This window comes from Mobula birostris, chromosome 27 (assembly GCF_030028105.1).
Source record: "Mobula birostris isolate sMobBir1 chromosome 27, sMobBir1.hap1, whole genome shotgun sequence".
In the NCBI taxonomy this organism is placed as follows: domain Eukaryota; kingdom Metazoa; phylum Chordata; class Chondrichthyes; order Myliobatiformes; family Myliobatidae; genus Mobula; species Mobula birostris.
This window is the reverse complement of record NC_092396.1, coordinates 5,535,403-5,553,476: the sequence shown is the minus strand read 5'-3', so window position 1 is coordinate 5,553,476 and position 18,074 is coordinate 5,535,403. Positions and strand designations below refer to the sequence as shown.

Sequence of the window (18,074 nt, the reverse complement as noted above, 5' to 3'; positions counted from 1 at the left end):
CTGATTTCAACTAAGTTGAACAATTAACCAAAAGGAACTGTTAATATTTCGGGCAGCATCTATGGAAAGGAAGAGTCGACATTTCTGGCCAAGACCCTTCATCAGGACTGGAAGGAGAGAGGGAAGAAGCCAGAATAAGGTGTAATAAAATATAGTACAAGATATTCTGGGTACTTCCTCCTCTCTTTCCAATTCTAATGAGAGGCTTTGGGCTGAAATGTCTACCCTTTACTAATTTTCATAGATGTGCTGCCTGACCTGCTGAGTTCCTCCAGCATTTTGTGTGTGTTGCTCCGGATTTCCAGTATCTGTAGAATTTCTTGTGTTTATGTCGATGTTTCGGGTCGAGAGCCTGTCTCGGGACTGAGAGTGGGGAGGGAAGCTGGCCAACATAGAGAGGAAGGGTGGGGTGTGTGAGACAGGGGCCAGGAGGTGGGACGAGAACAAGCAAGGCTAAAGGGAAAAAAACAAAGCCAGCCAGCCCTGATGCAAGGTTTCAACTTAAAAATCAACAGTTCCTTCCCACAGATGCCACTCAATCCACTCAGATGGTGTGTTGCTCCACATTCTAGCATCTTCTAACTCAGGTGTACCTGGACTGTGAAACTGGCAGGATGTAGAGAGGGGGTGCAGAGCCACGATGGGCCTGTTGGAGTTTGTGCTGGGTTGGGGGCCAGTTGTCCTCATCAGTGCTGCCCTCCAGTGTTCGCTCTGGGCAAGACAATCTGGAATGTGCTTGTCTGCAGCTGCACTTCAGTGAGAAGAGGAACTGCTGCGGGCTTGTTCTTGCAGAAATGTGGCTCCAGGACAACATCCCATGCACCATCAACCTACAGGCCATGACACTCACGCTAATATTATTATTTCATTTTTGTAACTTTGTGTGTAATCTTAATTCGATGTACTAGGTGCTCTATGTGACTATGTAGACAGTGTTTTACACCTTGGCCTGAAAGAAACATTTTCGTTCAGCTGTTACATGTCTGATTGAATGACGATTGATCTTGAATTTTGAACAATGGTTGAACCTGACAATTGAACGTGGGGTGACACGTTGTGCAAGCTTAGTAGTTTGCACAACACTGTACGTTCTCCCTGTGACTGCGTTGGTTTCCTTCCACAGTCCAAAGACATACTGGTTGGTAGGTTAATTGGTCATTGTAAATTGTCCTGTGATTAGGCTGTGGTTAGATCGAGGCATTGCTGGGCGGTGTGGCTCGAAGGGCTGGAATGGCCTTCTCCGTGCTGTATCTCGATAAATAATTATTTTAAAAACGTGAAATTATTGGCCTAGTGAAACCGGCTTGAGACATGCCTACAACGACACTGCTCCAGCCCAAACACTTCATAAAATTAACCAACAATGATCAAAGGACCACACTCCACATCTAGAGATGAACTCTGACCCCTGGCGGTTTTACATTGCACTTACTAACCTGGCTCTTTATAAACAGTAGCATCAGTGATGGAATTAATGTCTGTTCTAATTAAGACCCAAAACTTCTTTATGACCCTGTCTGCCTGTGCTGCCACTTGCAAGGAATGGGAATTATGGATCGAAATATCTCCAGATCCCAGTGTTCTACTGTTTACAGTGATTTGTTCTTTCAAAGTGTAACACCTCACATTTGTCTGCATTAAATTCCATCTGCCATTTTTAACTTATGCACTGTGATTCCCACAGACACTCAAAGGCAACAGCAGGCACCAGGACAAAGCCATCAGACCTGTCTAGCCTCAGTCGCTGGTTGCTGGAGATCACTTTAGTTTCGAAGCACAATCCATTTTCTGGCTTTTGAGCTCAGTTTCGCATGTTGAAATGGATTCTCTGAATGCCCCTTGGGTCAGACACCTGATTGGCTGCAATTTCTCCACAACGACACAGGGTACACCTCGGCTGAAGAGCCGCGAGACTGCAACATGTTACCAAGGCAGGGACTGCCCTCTAGTGGCACATCACCAGAATGACTGAGCACTGAAACCATTTACTACAGCTCGAGTCAGTGGTAAAGAAGGCAAATACAATGTTAGCATTCATTTCGAGAGGACTAAAGTAGAAGAGTGAGGATGCAATCCCAAGGATTTGTAAGTCAGACCACACTTGGAATACCGTGAGCAGTTTTGGGTCACTTATCTAAGAGAGGATGTGATGGCATTGGAGAGGGTCTAGAGGACAGTAAATTTAACATCAAAGTACATATATGTCACCATATACCACCCTGAGATTCGGCATCTTGCAAACATTCACAGTAAATACAATAGTCAATGAAAAACCACACACAACAAAGATGGACAAATTACCAACATCCATACGACAAGTGCAAAAGGGAATGAAAGGATTAATGTACGGGGAGCATTTGATGGCTCCGGGCCTGTACTTGTTGAAGTTTAGGAAGATGGGGAGGGGGTCCCACTCAAACCTATCAAATATTGCAAGGCCTGGTTAGAGTGGAAAGGATGTTTCCAACAGTGGGGGAGCTGAGGACCAGACAGCACAGTCTCAGACTACAAAGACGCTCCTTTGGAACAGATATGGGGAGGAATTTCTTTAACCAGAGGGTGGCGAATCTTTGGAATTCCCAACGCTGTCTGTAAGAAGTTTGTATGCTCTCCCCGTGACAAAGTAGATTGTAAGGTCAGGAGTTAGTCTTATTGGGCTAGGGGGCTGTTCATGGGTCATAGGCCCCCATTATCTGGACTCTTCGTACAGATTTGCCCAGGTTGAGGGTAACAGCAGGGTGATCATTCACCCCACACGATGGACTTCAGGATGCAACCCACAGCAATTGTGTATGTTTGTGTCCAATTTCCTGGAATAAGCCCATACGATACAGAAACAGAATTGGGCTATATGACCCATCGAGTCTGCTCCATTCCATTGTGACTGATTTATTATCTCTCTCAACCCCATTCTTCTACTTTCTCTCTGTAACCTTTGACATTCTTACTAATCAAGAACCCATGAACATCTGCTTTAAATATACCCAACGATTTGGCCTCCACAGCCACCTGTGGCAATGAATCCCACAGATTCACGACCCTCTGGCTAAAGAAATTCCTCATCTCTGTTCTAAATGGACGTCCCTCGTTTCTGAGGCTGTGCACTCTAATAATTCTCATGTATTATAGGAAACATCCTCTCCACATCCACTCTATCTAGACCTTTCAATATTCAGTAGGTTTCAATGAGATCCCCCCTCATTCTTCTAAACTCCAGCAAGTACAAGGAAGACACATTGTACAGTTACAAGGGATACACAAAAGAGCATGAAAAAAAGACTAATGGCGCTGTAGAAATATTCAAACACGCTGGCAAATGTCCAACCCTGGGATAAATAACTACACTCACTGCAAATTATTATTTACAAGAATAAACCATTCAATACCTTTTCATTCTTATATTCATCATCAATGCTTTTAGTCCTGTTTTGTTACATTCAAGGTAAATTTACTATCAAAGTGCATTTATGGCACCATATACTGTGCTGAGGTTTATTTTCTTGTAGGCATTCCCAATATAACTGAGAAGCACAACAGGATCAATAAAAACTGCACACAAAGATTCCACCAGTGTGGAAAAGATGACAAATACAAAAAAAACCAAAAGGCGGCAAACTGCACAAATTTAAAAAGTAGAAAGAAAATAATAATTCATTAATGCTGAGAACACTAGTTGCAGAGTCCCTGAAAGTGGGTTTATAGGTTGTGGACTCAGTTCACAGTGAGGTGAGAGAAGCTATCTACGCTGGTTCAGGAGCCTGATGGTTGAGGGATAGTAACTGTTCCTGAACCTGGTGGTGTGGGACCTGAGGCTCCTGTACCTTTCTCCCACACATCACAACTCACCATCATTCACCAGGGACAGAAACTAGATTTTTTGAATACATGGTATTTTAAGTTTTAAAATGATTTTACACTTTCATTTGCCAGTGCTGGCTGTAACAGATGAAAAAAAATGTGAAGGAAGTTAACAGTATTATTACCATGAAAGGCTTCCATATGGGAGAACATGAACACTTTTTACTGGGGACCAGGGAAGTGTTTTGTAACGTTAATGATAGAGTCAGAGACATATACCTAGTGACCACTTCATTAGGTACACCTGCTTGTGAATGCAAGTATTTAATCAGCCAATCTTGTGGCAGCAATCCAATGCATAAAAGCATGTAGACATGGTCAAGAGGTTCACAACAAAATAAAAGTGGGAAGCGAAGGGAGATTTAGATCTCAGAGTAGGTTAAAAGATCAGCATAACTGTTATTTCTGAGAGACAGTGCGAAATCGGCCCTTCAAGCTGCACCACCCGGCAACCTCCGATTTAGTCTTAGCCCAGTCACAGGACAATTTACAATGACTAATTAACCCCACCAACCGGTACGTCTCTGGACCGTGGGAGAAAGCCACAGCGCTCGGAGGAAACCCACGCAGTCACGGGGAGAACGTACAAACTGTAAGGCATTGTGCTAACCACTGCGCTACTGTGTCATCACCGTGGTGGGCTGAAGGACCACACTGGGCTGTAGGGTTCAATGTTATATACAGAGAATGGTAGGGGAAAGTTTCGGGGTGATATCAGAGGGAGGTTATTTTACAGCAGTGAGTGGTGGCTGAGGCAGGTACATTGGGGACATTGAAGAGACTCTTTGCTAGGCACATGATTGTAAGAGAAATAGAGGGTTATGGGCTTTGTAGGGTTGACTGGGTGGAGATACAATTATACCAAAGGAGGTGTAAGGTGCTCCTTCCCTCTGCTAGCCTGCAGGTCACCCTTGGACAAGGTGTAGCACCTGCTTAACCCCCACCCCCACCCCCACCTGGTAAGGGTCTCATGAAGCCATGGGAGCAGATGGTGGATGGTCGTGTGAGCAGTTGGTGCAGATCACAAGTCCTGGTTTTGGGACCACTGACACCAGGCAGACAATCTCTGAAGAGTATTGATAATGGCTGCGGTCACCCATCTTGTTAAAGACACTGCCCAGAAGAAGACAATGGCAAACCACTTCTATAGAATTAGACAAGAACAATCGTGGCCATGGAAAGACCATGATTGCCTACGTTATACAACAAGGCACTGAATGAATGAATGAGAATGAAAGGGTTGGATTGACCTTTGAGTGGGTTAAAAGGTCGGGTGGCCAGCGTACTCGTACCTCCCTGTCACGTTCACACTGAACGGTAAACACCCGCCAACATTTCACTGGTACTCACTTGATGCATCCGATGATAACCTGTGTCAGAGGATAGATGAGCGGCTGAAGAACTTCATTGGGGTAAACCGTACTCAGCAGCCGACACCACAAGAACAAGCAATGAATGAACTGCCAGTTATAGACAGACTGATACGTCTCCTGCAGGCAGAGGGAGACAATCACAGTAGCATAAGCAAACACACAGAAGCGAAACAATCTCAAACAATTAAGTCTTATTGCAATTCAAATCGAACAGTTAGGGTAACACACACAAAACCTCAGCAGGTCATGCAACATCAACATTTTGGGCTGAGATGCTACCTGACATGTTGGGTTTCTCCCGCAATTTGTATGTTCCTCAAGATTTCCAGCATCTATGAGGCTTGGCACCACTAAAGGGATTGTGAGAGCATGTGACATTGGATGATATATTTGAAATCCTCGCAGACTTGGTGTACGCATCAATATGTTTTGATAGTAAATGGTTACACTAACTCCGCCATGATAGCCATAGTCATACTTTATTGATCCCGGGGGAAATTGGTTTTCGTTACAGTTGCACCATAAATAATAAATAGAAATAGAATCATAAATAGTTAAATAGTAATATGTAAATTATGCCAGTAAATTATAAAATAAGTCCAGGACCAGCCTATTGGCTCAGGGTGTCTGACTCTCCAAGGGAGGAGTTGTAAAGTTTGATGGCCACAGGCAGGAATGACCTCCTATGACGCTCTGTGTTGCATCTCGGTGGAATGAGTCTCTGGCTGAATGTACTCCTGTACCCACCCGGTACCTTATGTAGTGGATGGGAGACATTGTCCCATTGGACAGCATCCTCTTTTCAGACACCACCGTGAGAGAGTGCCAAGCCCGGCTGCGAAAGGAGACGAGTTGGGCAGGGGACTAGCAAACCCATCCCATAAAAACCCAGAGCTACAGAAATGGCAACAGAGCTCCAAAGACCTCATCCCTGGGATGTACAAAGTAAATTTATGAAAGTACATACTCTGAAAAAGTATTAAGCATACATATACACACACACACAGTAGTTAGGGTGCCGAAGACTTTTGTACAGTACTGTAGTAATTTTATGTTTTGCACTGTACTGATGCCACAAAAACAAACTTCATGACATATGTGAGTGATGAGAAACCTGACTCTGATATGGGTCTCTGTTGAGGACCGACAGTGGGAAGGGGGCAGGGAGAGGGGAATCATGGTTGGGAAAAGGAGAAGGGAGGGGGAAGGGAGGGGGAAGGGAGGGGGAAGGGAGGGGGAAGGGAGGGGGAAGGGAGGGGGAAGGGAGGGGGAAGCACCAGAGAGATATTCTGTAGTGATCAATAAACCAATTGTTCGCAATCAAATGACTTTGCCTGGTGTCTCAGGACTGGGTGTGTCTGCACCCGCTCCTGACACTGTTTCTCTGCCACCTGTCCCACACCCCTCCCACAGCGCTCCACCCTCACCATTCCATCATCTTTTGCTCCTGCCACATTTACAAACTTGCTTTCTGCTCCACGTTGACAAATACAGTACAATATTGTGCAAAAGTCTGCGGTGCCCCTAGTTAAGTATATGTGCACAGGACTGCGTATGTCACCATATACAACCCTGCGGTTCATTTTATTGTGGGCATGCACAGTAAATCCAAGAAAATCAATGAAAAGCCACACACAACAGTACGGAGCAACAACCAGTGTGCAAAAGACAAACTCTGCAAATACAAAAGTAAAAAGAAATAATCATAAATAAATAAGCAATAAATATTGAGAACATGAGATGAAGAGTCCTTGAAAGTGAATCCATGGGTATGGTGACATATGAAGTCATGCAGTGAAAGTGGAAGCCACAAGGCTGAGTGGTCTTCTGTCAGCCCAGGACAGAGTACTCCAGTGAGCTGCTACTGGTAGTCTATTCCCCAGAAGTGATGGACTTATGAAAAAGAAGAAACAGCTCTAATAATACTATTTAGAAATGTGTTTTTTCAATAACATCACTCCATTGATGCTGCCTAACCTGCTGTGTGTGTGTGCACGCGCGCGCTGCTCTGGATTTCCAGCATCTGCAGAATCTCTTGTTGATGGAGCACTTAGAGACAGTATAATAGTATGGATAAGTAGACCCACTGCCACAACATGACAGGGACCTGGATTAAATCCTGACCCTGATTCAGATTCATTTATATAACCATATTTATCACAACATACAGAGAAATGAGTCACGCGCATTCACAACAAACACAACCCAAGGATGCTTTGGAGGCAGCCCGCAAATGTCGCCACACATTCCGGCACCAACACAGTATGCACACCAGGTTATCTGTGTGGAGTTTGCACAATCTCCCTGCAATTGCAATGAACAGCAAACATTGCCTTATTGGCCAGGGGTGGTGAACCTGTGGCACATGCAAAAGTTTGCTGGCATGGACCTTTCAGTGCTATCCCTCGATTCTTTAAATGGCATAATAACAAGACTTATAATGATTATCTTTACTGCCAAATGAAGCAGCAAACATCTTTTTTAACAACCGAAGAACAGTGATATGTTTTCACAGGATACGTCCCACACTGGCTTGGTGCCAGTGAGAACATATGATATTGGATAATATGCTTTGAATTCCTTGCGGACCTGATATGCACATTGCTCACTGGATAGTAAACTGTTACAATTACAATACTACTTAGAAATTACTAGATGTTATTTTCAATTGTCTCTTTAAGAGATTAATATTAATACATTTTTCAACAGCTTTTCTAAAATGCTTCATTTATTTCAATCTGTCTATATTACATGAGCAACAAGATATCCTTTTCCCTTAAATAAACCCCATAGTTATTGTTACTAATTCATTAATCAGTGATAATCTCTGCTCAAAATTATCATGACACACAAGATAATTTTTTTTAAAGATTATGATCAATTTGGGCAAATTCCCTGAAAAAGGTTTGCCACCCACGCTTTACCTTATCAAATCACACACAAAATTGCTGGAGGAACTTAGCAGGTCAGGCAGCATTTATGCAGAGGAATAAACAGTCAACTTTTCAGGACAAGACCTTTCATCGGACTGGAAAGGAAGGGGGCAGACGTCAGAATAAGGTGGGGGGAGGGTGAGGAGGTCAAGCAGGCAGGTGATAGGTGAGAACAGGTGGGGGGGGAAGGTTGGTGAGTGGGGGTGGGGATGAAGTAAGAATGTAGGAGGGGTTAGATGGAAAAGGTAAAGGGCTGAAGAAGGAAGGAAGGAATTGAGGATACTGCCAGTGAGATCAAGACTACCACAGTTAAATATATCCTTTCCAGTCCTGATGAAGGGTCTCAGCCCAAAACGCCAACTGTTTATTCATCTCCATAGATGCTACCTGTCCCAGTGAGTTCCTCCTGCAGCTTGTGTGTGATAATCTGAATTTCCAGCATCTGCAGAATCCTTGCCTTATCCAATCTTTCAGGTTCTGCCAAAGTACCTGATTCTGCCACTAGCTGTCAGTAGACAAGGAGGACTGAAGTTTAATGAGAAAACATTCATTACATAAATAAGCTAAAACAAAAATGGTTTACCTTTTTCTTCATCGTCATGGCATTTCGGAGGTGGATAGCAAGCTGCCGGATGTAAATGAAAGCGTGTTGATAGGTAGCGTGGTGATCCAGCGCATACATCTCTGTCAAACTGCGCTGCATGAAGTTGATCATGGGAAGTACATTTGGTGAAGTAAACTTGCAGTTCTTCACATAAGCCACATACATTTGCTGGAGGGAGACAAAGAGGGCAAGAGTACAAAAACTGGTAGAGGTATGCAAAAGAACATAAAACATATAAACAGAATTAGGCCACTTGGCCCATCGAGTCAGTTCCATCATGACTGATTTATTATCTCTTTCAACCCCCAGTCTCCTGCCTTTTCCTCATAACTTTACTAATCAAGAACCTGTCAAACCTATCAATTTAAATATACCCAATGCCTTGGCCTACACAACCGTCTGTGGCAATGAATTCCACAGGCTCACCACCCTCCGGCTAAAGAAATTCCTCCTCGTCTCTGTTTTAAAGGCATGTCTTTATATTCTGAGGCTGTGCCCTCTGGTCATCGACTGGAAACATCCTCTCCATACCTATTCCTCCCCATCACTGTTCCAAAGGGACATCTTTGTACTCTGAGGCTGTGCCCTCTGGTTCTACCCACGTTCTATGTTCTGAATAATTGCCCCAATTCAAATATGGCTGGTTTGAAGAAGTGGGGACTATGATCTCACTCTTTCCTGGACTTCTGGCCACTACACTGAAAGGATATGGATCGGTTGGGGAGATGTGGATGGAGAAATGTCAGATGGAGCTTGATCAAGGATCAATGTCATTCACTGTAGATCTGGACAAGTGAAAGGAGACAATGAGGACAAGAGAACCAAGATCAGTGGAGACATGTGGATGGCGAAGGCGGCTGTCAAAGGACACGTATCAGTTTGGAGATACGGGTGGAGAAATGGGGCACCACAGTAGCGTGGTGATTAGCACAATGCTGTTAGAGTTCTGAGTTCAATTCCTGCTGCTGTCTGTAAGGAGTTTGTACGCTCTTCCTGTAAATGTGTGGGTTTCCTCCAGGTGCTCCAGTTTCCTCCCACAGTCCAAACAGACATACCGGTTAGCAGGTTAACTGGTCATTGTAAATTGTCTTGTGATTAGACTAACGTTAGATAGGTGGGCTGTTGGGCGGTGTGGGCACGTGGCCAAGTGGTTAAGGCATTGGACTAGCGACCTGAAGGTCATGAGTTCGAGCCCCAGCCGAGGCAGCATGTTGAGCAAGGCACTTAATCACACATTGCTCTGCGACGACACTGGTGCCAAGCTGTATGGGTCCTGATGCCCTTCCCTTGGACAACATTGGTGTCGTGAAGAGGGGAGACTTGCAGCATGGGCAACTGCTGGTCTTCCATATAACCTTGCCCAGGCCTACGCCCTGGAGAGTGAAGACTTTCCAGGCGCAGATCCATGGTCTCGCAAGACTAATGGATCCCTTTACTTTACTATGGGCAGTGTGGCTCAGTGGGATGGAAGGGTCTGTTCAGCACGGTCTCTCTAAACAAAAATTAATAAATAAAATAAAAATAGCAGATCACCTGAGTTTTTTCACTAAATCAAAGTTCAAAGTAAATTTATCATCAAAGTACATTTATATGTTGCCAAATACAAGTCAGATTCACTTTCTTGCAGGCATTCTCAATAAATCCATAGAATAATCATAACAGAATCAATGAAAGACCACACCAGCAGTGTGCAAAAGACAACTATTCAAATACAAAAAGTAATAATAATAATAAATAAATAAACAATAAATAGCATGCATGTGAGATGAAGAGTCCTTGAGAGCGAGTCCATAGATTGTGGGAACATTTCAAGCGAAGTTGAATGAAGTTATTCTGTTTGGTTCAAGTGTCTGATGGTTGAGGGGCAATAACTGACCTGAACCAGGCGGTGGGGAGCCCTGAGTCTCTTCTACCTTCTTCCTGATGGCAGCAGTGAGAAGAGAGCAAGGCCTGTGTGGTGAGGAGGGGTCCCTGATGTTGTTAATAAAATTATTCTCTAAATAAAATAAATGGCAGATAGAGTTTGATCAGATCAACTTTATTTGCCATATATCTGGACAAGTGTGAGGTATACAAGGAAAGGGATACAGTAAATGGCAGGACCTTTTGGACTACTTACACATGGAAGAATCTTGGGATGCAAGCTCAGAGTTCCCTAAACATGGGCACTCAAGTAGGCATTTGACACACTTGCCTTCATTAGCAGGGTCATTGAATATTGAGGTCATTAGGTCATCCTGGTGGTGGGCCATTGTATCTAACGATGACAAGAAAACCTGTGCGAGACTTTTATAAGTGGAAAAGCCGTTGCAATGGGGCAGGTCCACTCTCGCGACCTTTGAAGTCCGGGTCCAGCGACACCAGCCAGCGTCACTAATTGGGGTTTTCCTCAGTTGCAGTGGATGACCATGACTTCCGTGCCTTGTCATGTTCTCCGCTCTGCACAAAGCATTGTAGTACCATCTTCCTGGCTGTTGGATCTCACTACAGATCTCTTCTACCCAGTCTGCCGAGTTGACTATGCATGCTAAGACAGACATGTCCTCATCTCACCGGGGTATGAGGCCCGCTGGCTACCCTCACCTCGTTTAGCCCACCTGTCAAAGCAGCGTAGCTGATGTCACGTGCAAAAAGCTACTTGTAGCCACAAGTGAGAGCTGAGCCCCTTCATCAGCGGTACAACCCCTCCCTGGACACCCCTGTAAAATTTTGTAAAACTTTGGTTCAGCCACTCTTGGTGCATTGTGTGCAGTGATGGTCACCCCATTACAGGAAGGATAGGGAAGCTTTGGAGCGGGTACAGAAGAGGTTCGTCTGGATTGGAGAGTATTAGCTACAAGAAAAGGTTGGAAAAGCTTTCTTTGCATGATGTTCCTACACAGCACAATGTCGTTCCATGTTCTATATCATTAGCAATGGCAGAGCAGAAATGAGTAGATTTGCGAGGAGCAGCCATGCTTTGGCACCGACGTGCGTGACACTCCTGTTACCTTCAGCACCACATTGAGATACACGTCCTGCTTTTGCCTGCACATTTTGTTGAGGATGAGAAAGGCCAACACTCGCACTGTCTCTTCGCCAGTACTCCACAGCTTTACCACCTCCTAGTGGGGAAGAAACATAGACGGATCAGAAAGGAGAGAACAGGAGCAGCGTTAGAGTCATGCTTATTCTGATATCGAGTTCGATTTCAGCACCTAAGAGAAACTTAGATAGGTACATGGATGGGAGGAATATGGAGGGCTGTGGACCATGCACAGATCAATGGGTCCAGATGAAACAACAGTACGGCATGGACTAGATGGGTTGAAGGGCCTGGTTGTGTGCTGTAGTGCTCTATAATCCTATTGTAGCTAATATTCACTGGACACAGAACATTACAGCACAGTACAGGCCCTTTTAACCTACTCCAAGATCAATTTAACCCTTTCCTCCCACAAAGCCTTCCATTTTTCTTTCAGCCATGTGCCTAACATAGAACAGTACAGCAAAGTACAAACCCTTTGGCCCACGATGTTGTGCCGGCCTTTTAAACTACTCGAAGATCAATCTAACCCTTCCCTCCTACGTAGCCCTCCAGTTTTCTTTGATCCACGTGCGTATCTGAGAGCCTATGTCCTTAAACCTGTTACACCCCCTATATTTTCCTCCCATCACCTTAAAACTATGCACAATTACATTTTTTTGAGTTAGACCTCCACATAGATCCCAACCCCTCCCACAACCCAATGCCACACCCATGTCCAACTCTGGTGTGCACTGTGCTTACTGGGAGCCGCCCATGGGGTAAAGGCTCTGATCCGAGCTCCCTCTGGTATCACTTCAGCGAATAGCAGGCCCAATATAACAGGAACTGAGAGATTTTATTTCTTTTTTATTTTGAGATACAGCACGGTAACAGGCCCTTCAGGCCCAATGAGCGCCTGCCACCCAATTACACCCACGTGACCAACTAAACTACTAACCTATATGGATGCCTTTGGAATGTAGGAGGGAACGGGAGCACCCGGAGGAAACTCGTGCGTCACAGGGAGAGTCACAAACTCCTTGCAGACAGCGGTGGAAATTAAAGCCTGATTATTGGCACTGTGATAGCGCTAAGCGAAGCACCACCCAGGTACAGGACGGAGAATTAAAGTGATGGGAGATCAGAATGCAGATTTATTGCAAAGTGGTGACTTGATTTGCATTTAATTAGCCCAATGTACAGGATAATTCATCAGGGACATTAAAGGACATTTTAATGAAAAGGCCCTCTCCGCCACTGAACACAGCTAAATGAAATGCTGTCGCAGGAAATCAGCATCCGTCATCAGGGACCCCCCACCACCCAGGGCATGCTCTCTTCTCACTGCTGCCATCAGGAAAAAAGGTACAGGAGCCTCAGGACCCACACCAGCAGGTTCCGGAACAGTTATTACCCCTCAACCATCAGGCTCTTGAACCAAAGGGGATAACTTCACTTGCCCCATCATTGAAATGTTCCCACAACCAATGAACTCACTTTCGAGAACTCTCTCTCTCTCATGTTCTCGATATTCATTGCTTCTTTATTTATTACTACTCTCATTTTATATTTGCAGTTTGCTGTCTTTTACACACTGGTTGAATGTCCAAGTTGGGGCGGTCTCTTACTGATTCTGTTATGGTTATTACTCTGTGGATTTATTGAGTATGCCTGCAAGAAAATGAATGGTGACATATATGAACTTGGATGATAAATTTACTTTGAACTTTGATTTAATGAAAAAGGATGGGTGATCTGTCACTTTATTTTTATTAATTAATTTATTTGTTTATTTAGCAAATAAACAAATGTGTGAAGTAGGCCCCTCTGGTCCAAACAGTTGCACCACCAGCAATCCACCGATTTAATCCTAGCCCTAATTACACAGGACAATTTACAGTGACCAACTAACCAGTACGACTGGACTGTGGAGGAAACCGGAGCACCCGGAAGAAACCCACACGCTCACAGGAACTTAAGAACATAAGAAATAGGAGCCCTCTGGCCCATCGAGCCTGCCCCGCCATTCAGTAAGATCATGGCTGATCTGTCCGTAAACTCAGCTCCATCTACCCCATAACGCTTAATTCTCTATGTAAAAACCTATCTAACTGTATCTTAAATATATTTAGTGAAGAAGCCTCAACTGCTTCCCTAGGCAGAGAATTCCACAGATTCACCACTCTCTGGGAAAAACAGTTTCTCCTCATCTCCATCCTAAATCTTCTCCCCTGAATCTTGAGGCAATGTCCCCTAGTTCTAGTCTCACCTACCAATGGAAACAACTTTATGTTTCTGTAAGATCCCCTCTCATCCTTCTGAACTCCAAAGAGTATAGTCCCAGGCGACTCAAACTCTCCTCATAGGTTAACCCCTTCATCCCTGGGATCAAGCTGGTGAACCTCCTCTGCACCGCCTCCAAATCCAGTATATCCTTCCTCAAGTATGGAGACCAGAACTGCACACAGTACTCCAGGTGCGGCCTCACCAGGAAGGACGTACAAACTTCTTACAGGTGGCACTGGAAGTGAACTCCAAAATCCAGATTGTCCCCAAGCTGTAATAGTGTTGTGCTAACCACTACATTACTGTGACTTACTTGGGAGAAGCTTTCAGGCTCCTCAAATCGAGGGAAGAGGTTGCCTGGGGTGATACTGCGAGAAGGGGACTTCACAAAATTGAAAACCTGAGCCAGGTACTTGTGAAGGGATCCAAAACACCAGATGGGAACGAGTAGCACTTACCTTGAGAAGGACACGGGAGTGCTTTGGAAAGCAGAGGTAGTATGGAACCAGGTGAAGTGTATGACGGAGGACAGCACTGACCACTGAGACTTCTGACAAACCTGAGAGCAGCTGGAAAGAAAGGAAAACTGCTTTTGCTTCATCTCTTTTTTTTTTTTACGTACTAGCTTTCAACTTTAGCGATTGAAAAGCTCCACACAATCAGAGAGGAAAACAAACCGCCCGGACGGAAGCCGGTGTGAGAGCACGGAGAAACTCATTCAACATGGAGTGCCAGACCAACAGGGTGTGTCACTTATTCTGAGGGGCACAAATCAGAAGGAGTTACAGGAGTTAAGGACCCTCACCATCCAGGACATACCCCCTTCTTATTTCTACCAGAGCGGAGTACAGGAGTCTAATAATGTACACTCAACATTCTTTCCCACTATCTTCATAATACTGAACCTCCATGAAATCATGAACAGTATCGTGATGAATCTATGTTAGTTATTGTAATATAGATAATTCTTATATCTTACTATTTTTCAGTACTTATTCATTGTAACTTTGAGTAGTGTTTATGACTTGCACTACACTGCTGCCAAAAAACAAGTTTCACTACACACACTCAGTGGTTGGGTGGTGGCGTGGAGACACGTCTCTACCAAAGGAGGTGCAAGGCACTTCTTCCCTCCACTAGCCTACAGGCCACCCTTGGGCAAGGTGTAGCACCTGCTTAGCCCCCTGATCAGTGTCACGTGCGTTCTCGCTGAGGGTTGCGCGCACGCACATCTTTTGCTACTCGCATAGAAAGGAATTTAAATTGCGCACAAAAGGTTGTCACCCTCTACCTCGCTGGCATGTTTAGTATATTTCACGATCGTATACAATCACATTTCCTTTTCCAGTTCTTGATGTGAATGGTTTTGACATCGTGAAGTTTCCCATGATTTGTCTGCAGATTTTAGAACTGGCTTATTTATACTGTTTTTATTGAAAAAATTCTTCAGTGTGCATAAGTTGTCATTGGGCAAAAATTGCACAGCACAAGATTTTTGTGCACAAATTAAAGAAAACGTTGGCCATGGGAGCAGGTGGTAGATGGTCGTGTGAGCAGTTGGTGCATATGACAAGTCCTGGTTATGCGACCACTGATGCCAGGCAGACAATCTCTGGAGAGTATTGATAATGGCTGGGGCCACCTGCCTTGCAAAGACACTGCCCAGAAAAAGGCAACATCAAACCACTTCTGTAGAAAAATTTGCCAAGAACAATCATGGTCATGGAAGGACTAGGATCACCCACGTCATAGGTACCTAATAAAGAGGCCATTGAGTGTACGTACAGTACGTTCATGTTCTGCTGTAGTCCATCCACATCAAGGTTCGATGGGTCGTGTGTTCAGAGATGCTTTTCTGTACGCATGGTTGTTTGAGTTACGGTCATCCTCAACCAGTCTGGCTATTCTCCTCTGTCTCTCATTAACAAGCTGGTTTTGTCCACGGAACAGCCACTCACTGGACGTTTTCTTTTTGTTTCTCACACCTTTTTTATGCCTTGGTTCCCTACCGTTAACCGAGGGGTCCGTGGACCCCAGTTTGGGAACCCCTGTTTTAGAGATCCAGTATGGGATAGGCCCTTACTGCCCTCTGAGCCTCGCTGCCCAGTAAAACTTCTATTTCACCCCAGCCTAATCACACAACCAATTAGCCTTCTAACCCGCAAGTCTTTTGATTGTGGGAGGAAATTGGAGTACCTGAACGAGTTGACGGCGCTAGCCAGGAGTCAGAGAACATTTCGGGAGAGCAGTGTTATGTGTTTTACTGAAACATGGCTGCACATGGACATACCCAACCAAAACGTTTCCATGGAGGGCTTCCAGACTGTTCGAGCTGACCGGAAGTGCACTGAGAGCGGTAAGAGTAAAGGAGGGGGGGCTTACTGTTCTGGTTAATAACAGATGGTGCAATCCGGGTCATATTACGATCAAAGAACGTATTTGTAGCCCGGATATTGAACTTTTTACTGTTGTACTCTGACCATATTCCACCGAGATACAACACTGGGCGTCACGGGAGGTTGTTCCTGTCTGTGGACGTCGAACTCTGCAGCTCCTCTCGTGGAGGGTCAGACATCCTGAGCCAATGGGCTGGTCCTGGACTTATTTCCATCTGGCATAGTTTTGCATTTCGTTGTTTGATTGTTTGTGGTTTTTGTATTGCTATATTTATGCTCTATTCTTGGTTGGTGCAGCTGTAACGAAACCCAATTTCCCCCGGGATCAATAAAGTATGTCCACGTCTATGAAACAAACCCACACATACGACAAACTCTGACAGACGGCACTGGAATTTAACTCCGAACTCCAACCCCCCCAAGCAGGAATAGCATCGCGATAACGGCTACAAATCCGTCAATCAGACTTCACAAAATAATCTCTATACCACGAATCCTGACTAAACATTATATTCAAATAAAACCAGATTTGTTTAATACAATTAAAAAATATTAAACCCCAGATTTAATTTTAGATCTTACCTGGACAACGCCGGCCAAATAAACATTGACATCCTGGCGGACCTTGGGCCACTGGAAGCTGCTGGAAGGGAGCTGTGACCTGGGAGACACAAGCAAGGACATTCGACACCAACACACCAGGCATCGCACAGCTGTAAAGGCACCACGTGAGACACAAGAGATTCTGCGAGTGCTGGAAATCCAGAGCGACACACACAAAACGCTGGAGGAACTCGGCAGGTCAGGCAGCGGCTGTATTTTGTTTTATTTATTTTATTTAGAGATGCAGCACAGTAGCAGGCTCCAAGGAACCCGCGCCACCCAATTACACACTTGCGATGAATTATCCTACTGACCCCTACGTCTTTGGAATGTGGGAGGAAACTGGAGTGCCTGGAGGAAACCTATGCAGTCACGGGAGAACATAAAAACTACTTACAGATAGTGGTGGGAATTGAACCTGGGTCGCTGGTACTGTAATAACCATATAACAATCGCAGCACAGGAACAGGCCATCTCGGCCCTTCTAGTCCGTGCCGAACTCTTACTCTCACCTAGTCCCAGCAGCCCATAACCCTCCATTCCTTTCCTGTCCATATAGCTATCCAATTTAATTTTAAATGACAACATCGAACCTGCCTTAACCACTTCTGCTGGAAGCTCGTTCCACACAGCTACCACTCTCTGAGTAAAGAAGTTCCCCCTCATGCTACCCCTAAACTTTTGCCCTTTAACTCTCAACTCATTATCATCATCAGGTGCCATGTCCAGTCTGAGCTTTGACTGCCATGGCCCACACACTCCTGTTTCAGGTCAAGTGGATCAATTCATTGGTATTCATTTCCAGTTCTCTGGCTGCTGTCTCCATCATCATTTGCCTTTGTTTTCCTCTTGCTTTCTTCCCTTCAATCTTTCCCATAATTAACCGTGCATTCTAACTCCTCTTTCCTAATCACATGTCCAATGAAGTCACGTTGCCTTTCCATGATCTTATACATTATTTCTCTTTTTGTGTTTGCTCTGTTCATGACATCCTCGTTAGATATTCGTTTCATC

General features: G+C 44.7%; 1 protein-coding gene across 2 annotated transcripts in view; it reads right to left on the bottom strand.

Annotated features, from left to right (window-relative positions):
* noc2l (NOC2-like nucleolar associated transcriptional repressor) overlaps positions 1-18,074 on the bottom strand; it is a 169,353-nt gene that overhangs the window by 126,533 nt on the left and 24,746 nt on the right. For both annotated transcript variants that reach the window (XM_072245051.1, XM_072245052.1), the window contains exons 7-11: positions 17,040-17,118; positions 14,520-14,630; positions 11,759-11,872; positions 8,748-8,936; positions 5,209-5,348 (exon numbers count right to left, since the gene is read on the bottom strand). In XM_072245051.1, the coding sequence (XP_072101152.1) occupies positions 5,209-5,348; positions 8,748-8,936; positions 11,759-11,872; positions 14,520-14,630; positions 17,040-17,118 (633 nt within the window). The remainder of the gene's footprint in view (positions 1-5,208; positions 5,349-8,747; positions 8,937-11,758; positions 11,873-14,519; positions 14,631-17,039; positions 17,119-18,074) is intronic.